The 6,264-nt window shown below is 44.7% G+C and overlaps 1 protein-coding gene across 1 annotated transcript; it reads right to left on the bottom strand.

Moving 5' to 3' along the window:
• Positions 1 to 4,851: 4,851 nt before the first annotated feature.
• LOC143645583 (olfactory receptor 5P55-like) lies at positions 4,852 to 5,811 on the bottom strand. The gene is made up of 2 exons (XM_077114867.1): positions 5,244 to 5,811; positions 4,852 to 5,171 (listed from the first exon to the last, which is right to left on the bottom strand). Exons 1-2 carry the CDS (start codon positions 5,809 to 5,811, stop codon positions 4,852 to 4,854), a joined length of 888 nt encoding a protein of 295 aa, XP_076970982.1.
• Positions 5,812 to 6,264: the final 453 nt, after the last annotated feature.

The raw sequence follows: 6,264 nt of genomic DNA, 5'->3' as shown, positions 1-6,264 counted from the left end.
TCCACAATTTAAGTTTTTGCTTCTGGCTGCTCTAAGATACTGAAGACTAAAAGAGATATTAATGTAATGATTCAGCATTCATATTCATTTGTTAGGTCCTATCTTCACTGCATAACTCCAGCATCTCCTTTGATCTTTCCATCCCTCTCTTTAGGGATGTTTGGGCTATGGAGATTCTAAATATTCTAAATATTCAAAAGGGTCTTGGAATATTGGAAGGGTCTGTCACTAATATGGGGTAGGGAGATGGAACTATCTGATTTTCTGGAGAGTCTGGGCTCGGTTTCAGGACTTATCTGGACCATGGACCTATCTGGAGGTTGTATGTTTCTAGAAGGTTACTCTAGGGCATGGAACCCTTGTGGAATCTTATATGTTGCCCTAAGTGTTCTTTAGGATTGACTGGAATGGTCCTGGTTGGAGCTTGGCAGATTATGACAGGTAGCAAAGTCTAACTGAAGTTTGTGTAAGTGCAGCCTCCAGAGTAGCCTCTCGACTCTCTTTCGAACTCTCTCTGCCACTGATACTTTATTAGTAACACTTCTTTCCCTCCTTTTGGTCAGGATGAAATTGGTGATCCCACGGTGGCAAGGCCAGATTCATCCCTGGGAGTCGAGAACTATGTTTTGTGGTGCAATAATAACACCTGAGAGAAACCACACTGTTCAGTCCCAGAGGTTTATCTCAGATATATTGCTCATCTAGGAGCACTTCTCAGATTTATGGATACAGAGTTTTCTGGGTAAAAATGACTCCGGAAGGCTGGGCTTGAAACCTCAGCCTTTCCAAATGGTGGCACCTAGTCTACTTAATAAGCATCTTAGAATAGAGGATGGGGCTTTGAGCTTGACAGGTGGGCCCTCTGTAGAGCAAACCTGTCATCACAGAGTTCATCCACACACTGCCTGTGAGCCATCTAACTCAATTTCTTGGGACTGGTGGCCCAGTTCTCTGAGGTCCTCGAGAGGGTGGGGATGATAACCGGGTCTGTGACACTTTGGGGATGAAATCAGAGCCCTGTACCCTTATCTGAGGAAGATGATGATGATGAGGAGTCATTACTGATCCTATAGACTGGAACCCCAGAAAGGGTCTCCTGTCTGGTCTTGCTATGAAACTAGATTTGGTGAAGCAAAGCAGAACCTGGCTTTTTGGCCAAAGAATGGAGAGGGATGGACTCATATCAGAAGGCACCTTCTCCCGGAGGGGAGGGGAGTGTGGTTCTTTTATAGGGGGTGTGCTGGTTTGAAACTATTACATACCCCAGAAAAGTCAGGCTCTTCTAATCCATTCTTGTGGGTGCAGAGCTATTGAGGTCAGGGTCTTTTGATTAGGTTGTTCCATGCAGATGTGACCCACCCAATTCAAAGTGGATCTTAATCATCTTTACTGGAGCCCTTTATGGGAGATTAAAAGGCAGAGACATTTGGAAACAGACAAAGAAAATGCTCTTGGAGAAACTAAGAGCTAAAACACTTCGGGCCAGGAGAGCGGACTCACCTATGCATGCGGAAAGGGTGAGTTTGTCCCCTGTGAAAGGGGAGTTCACAGAGGGGAGCCTGGCTGCCCTGTTGTTCAGGAAGAGTTTTGCTGCCCCAGGCCTCAGAAAGAGTGGAGCAAATTCCTTGGGGATTGGGGAGAGCCTAGCCATCTGTCATCCTATTGTTCCGAAGGGGTTGAGCATGTGCCTTGGAGATTGCAGAGAGTGCTACCTCAGTGCTTGGAGGGGGTGGAGCTGAAACAAGGTGGTCTTCCCAAAACTTGGAAATGCTGAAACCCTTAACCAAGATTTGGAGAGTAGGGTCTTTGGGTAAACCCTTGGATAGTGTGGGATTGCTGCTTTCTCAAGCCCTGAGGATAAAATGTCATTCTATAAATGACTCTAAGACTTAGAAATCTCATGGAATTTGTCCTGCAGGTTTTTGGAACTGTTTGGGAACTTTGACTCTTGTTTTCCTTCCAATTTTTCCCTATGGCAATGGGAATGCTTATCCTATGACTACCCCTCCTTTGTATTTTAGAAACAGATAACTTGTACTGAGTTTCATAGGGCCACAGCCAGAGGAGAATTTTGCCTTGGGACAGACCATGGTTGGAGCTGATCTTGATGAGCCTGTGTGCTGTTTTTAATTTTGTATTGTTACTGAAATGGTTTAAGGCTTTTGTGGTATGTGATGGAATAAATGCGCTTTGTATAGGGAAAGAGCATGTCTTTTTGGGGTTCAGTGGGTAGAATGTGCTGATTTGAAACTGTTATGTACCCCCCAAAGTCAAGCACTTCCTTTTTTTTTTTCTGCATGGGCAGGCACCAGGAAATGAACCAGGTCTCCCGTATGGCAGGTGAGAACTCTGCCTGTTGAGCCACTATGGCCCGCCCAGCCATGTTCTTTTAATCCAGTCTTGTGGAGGAGACCACTGTTGGGTGGAACTCTCTTTTTGGAGGGGGTGGAGGGGTGTGGTGGCGCATGGTCTGAGATCAGAACCCAGGTCTCCTATGTGGAAGTTGAACATTCTACCACTGAACCACACATGTACCCCATGGATGGAAACTCTTGATTTGTTTTTTTTTCCCATGGAGATATGACCCACCCAATTCAAATGGGTCTTAACTGTCTTTACTGGAGCCCTTTATGAGAGGATAAAAGGCTCTTTTATCAGACAATGGTGCAGGAGCTACAGTTCTCAACAGCTTCTTGCACGGTTTGCTTTATTTTTCTGGAAATAAGCAAAACTCAAACAGAGACAGAAATGAGATGGAACAACTTTTTTGATCAGACTTCATCCTGCTGATAAAGGGTGACCATTCCCCAGCAGGGTCCAGGGATCTTCTGAAAGGTATCTGCCCCTTCTTGTAAAACCAGTTGCCTCTGGCCAGTTCCAGCTGGAGATGCTCTCAGATTGTTTAGAGATTCCAGTGTGCCAATGGCTTCTATAATTTTTGGCGTCAGATGATTTTAGGTGAAGGGAGAGAGGAGGAGGGATCTGATCACCATTTATTTGGAAGGGGTGGTGTGTATAGAACCAAAGTTGCTGCATGGTTTGTCTTTCTGGGCAAACTATTCCATGTCATGTGCTGTTTCTGTACACAGACCTCTGCCTTGTATCCCTCCATTCTTCTTAAGTCCCTCATACGTCTATTTCTGGGAAGCCTATTTACTTCTCTTTGCTTATGGGGTGATGTATGTAGGAGTTGGTAAGATTATGAATCAGAGTCTGAGCTCACAAGGGCAATGAAGAAAGGGTTTGGTATCCCTTCTCGGCTATTTGGCCTTAAAGAAAAGTATTATTCAAAAGAAAGGGCTCTGTTATGGCTTATTATCATGAAAAGATTTTAGTCCCTAAACATCTGAATTTGGGGTGGAGTATTGGGTGGTGATGGGTTAGAAGACTGGCTAGAGCCTGCTTTTTTTAGAATGTTAAGAAAAATTACCCCAAACCTGTAAAGAAGGCCAGGACATGACTGCATATGATTTCAATGTCATCCTAAAGCATTCATTAACATGTCCACATAAGGATGATTTGATTTTCTTAAGAAAATGTTGTCTCACTTTGTTATCTATATGGAATGAAGGGCTCTGACACATGAACGTGGACGTTTGGTATGAGAGAGATGCATTAGCTCCTTTGTTTTTTTCCTGGGGCTCAAGCCCAGTTGTGATGGGCCTAAATTTCCCTTTTGGCTCCTCACCAGGATGCAGTACTATCATGTTTGTTTTTTTCTCTCTTTTCTGTTTATGCGATCCACATTCCTAACTAACGCCACACTTTTTTTTCTTCTTGGCTGAGTTATATATGGAAGTAATTCTGTGGATTTAGGAGCTCATAGCCAGAGGTAGGTCAATTAAGCTAAGCCTTTTACACTGCAATACCCTGTTAACTTAGACTCTCCAGAGATATTGGGAGGAAGGTAAGGATTCTATCAGACATGAAATGGGATTCAAGCCAACTTTATTTGAATCTCAGAAAGATATGGAATTTCTGTTTTCCACAATAAATCCGATTTCCTGTTCTTCCTCTGTAAATTGGTAAGATCGACTTCTTTTACAATGAAAAAGAGCTGTTTTTCTAGAGAGATGAAAGTAATCTGATTTTGATTGAAAAACATTATGTGGACTTTTAGCTTTTTATTTTGCATAAATTGGTCTTTTATGTAAAAATGACAGCTCACGTTAGTGCAGACCATATTCTCATCTTTATAGTAGAGATTTCCTTTCTGGGGATTCCATTGTCTTTCATGATTACTGTCTCTTTCTTCTGCTCAAACACCACATGGACTATTTCTCCTATGTCATGTATTTGGAAGGGCAATATTCCCTATAGAAACTCGTAGGGAAGGCTGCTCTTGGTGCAATCAGTCATTTTTCACCATTCAGGATTCAATGATTCATTTTATTTTGGGAATATCTCAGGATGGGGGGAATCCAACTCTCATGTATGAAGTTAAAGAGGGCTTTATTCCTAGGACTGTGTAAACTAGAAGTGCGGACATAAGACATCAGTGGATGTAGGATATTTGTGCTGCCAAACAGGTGGATGCTCCTGCTAAGGACATGAACTTCAGATAGTGATGAAAAGGTGTAGGATTGGTCAGTTATAGATAATATGTGCTTGGAAGCAATAGATTGTGGCATGGTGGTGAGTGTGGGGGAAGCTTTGTCCTAACAGCAGAGCAGAGGTGAATGTTCAGAGGCAGTGGTGCTAGCTGTAGCAATGAAAGATTCCAAAAATGGCATACTCCAGTGGTGGCAGCCTGCTCAGACAGTTCTAGTGGCAGGGTCTTAGCTATGCCTTGCCTCTCTTGATTCCTGTCCCAGCTGAGTTCTTTAGGCTTCTCTTCTATTTTATAAGCTGTCAGATTTCTTTCAAACAAATCCCTTTCCTGCTTAGGTTGAGAACCCTAGCTTGCACAGCAGACTTGACATCTTTATTCCTTAGGCTGTAGACCAGGGGGTTCAGCATGGGGATCACGATGGTGTAGAACACAGAGAGGATCTTGTTATAGGAAGAGGCATTGTCAGGGTTGGGTTGGATATACACAAGGAACACAGATCCATAGAAGAGGAAGAGGGCAGTGAGGTGGGAGGCACAGGTGGAGAAAGCCTTGCGCTGAGCCTCTAGGGACCTCATCCTGCAGATTGTGACCAGGATGTAGGCATAAGAGACCAGGATGACTGAGACTGTGGGGACAGTGACCAAAGCAGAAAAGAAGAGCAGGATGACATGGGCTATAGTGAGATCTGAGCAGGCCAGTTGGAGCATAGGGAGAATGTCACAGAAATAGTGATCAATGATGTTGGGGCCACAGAAGGGCAAACTGAAGACATTCCCTGTCTGTACGGCTGAAATGAACACGCCCCCAGCGTAGGTGAGGCCCACCAGTTGCACACACAAGCGCTTGGACATGATGGTGTGGTAGAGGAGAGGGTGGCAGATGGCCACGTATCGGTCATAGGCCATGATGGCTAGGAGTAGACACTCCCCTGTGCCGTGGAGACTCACGAGGGCCATCTGGACCACGCAGCCTGCAAAGGAGATGGACTGGTCAGTGGAGAGGAAGCTGATCAGTAGCCGGGGGGTGAACACGGAGGAATTGCAGATGTCGAGGAAGGAGAGTGCACTCAGGAGGTAGTACATGGGGGTGTGGAGCGTGGAGCTGGCGCGGATCAGCTCTATCATGCCTAGGTTTCCCACCAGAGTCACAGAGTAGATCAGCAGGAAGATGGCGAAGAGGAGCTGCTTTTGGTCTGCCTGGTCTGTGAGGCCCAGCAGGATGAACCTCATCACCGTGGTGGAGTTCTGCCCCAATGCCATCGTGCTGGGGTGTTTCCCGAATGACAACGGAGAGAGGAGAAACAGGAATGTTAGCCCTCTAGTCAAAGAGCAGCCTTTAGTGCGCTCTACAAGTGAAGTGCCATGTCTCTCTCTGAGTGGCGGACTACACCCCAAATCCCACATCAATGTCATCATGTCATGCTCATGCTTAAGAAACAAAACAAAACACTCTAAGAGTTCCCTTTCTTCCTTATGATAATGTCTACATTCTTTAGCCTACCAAATGTCCTCTATGATACGCCTTCAAGCTATCCTGCTCTCAGTTTGTTCTCTAGTGATTCTGAACAATTTACAGTTCTACAAAAGCACCATGTCATTGCAAATGTTTATACTTTTCCATATTCTATATTGCTTCCTGGAATGTCCTTTGGTCTCTCTGAACCCAACTTAGACTCTGTTGTCTTCGTCTTTCCTCTTCTTTGGTCCACCTTT

This window comes from Tamandua tetradactyla, chromosome 9 (assembly GCF_023851605.1).
Source record: "Tamandua tetradactyla isolate mTamTet1 chromosome 9, mTamTet1.pri, whole genome shotgun sequence".
Classification (NCBI taxonomy): Eukaryota; Metazoa; Chordata; class Mammalia; order Pilosa; family Myrmecophagidae; genus Tamandua; species Tamandua tetradactyla.
This window is presented reverse-complemented; position numbering and strand designations above follow the sequence as displayed.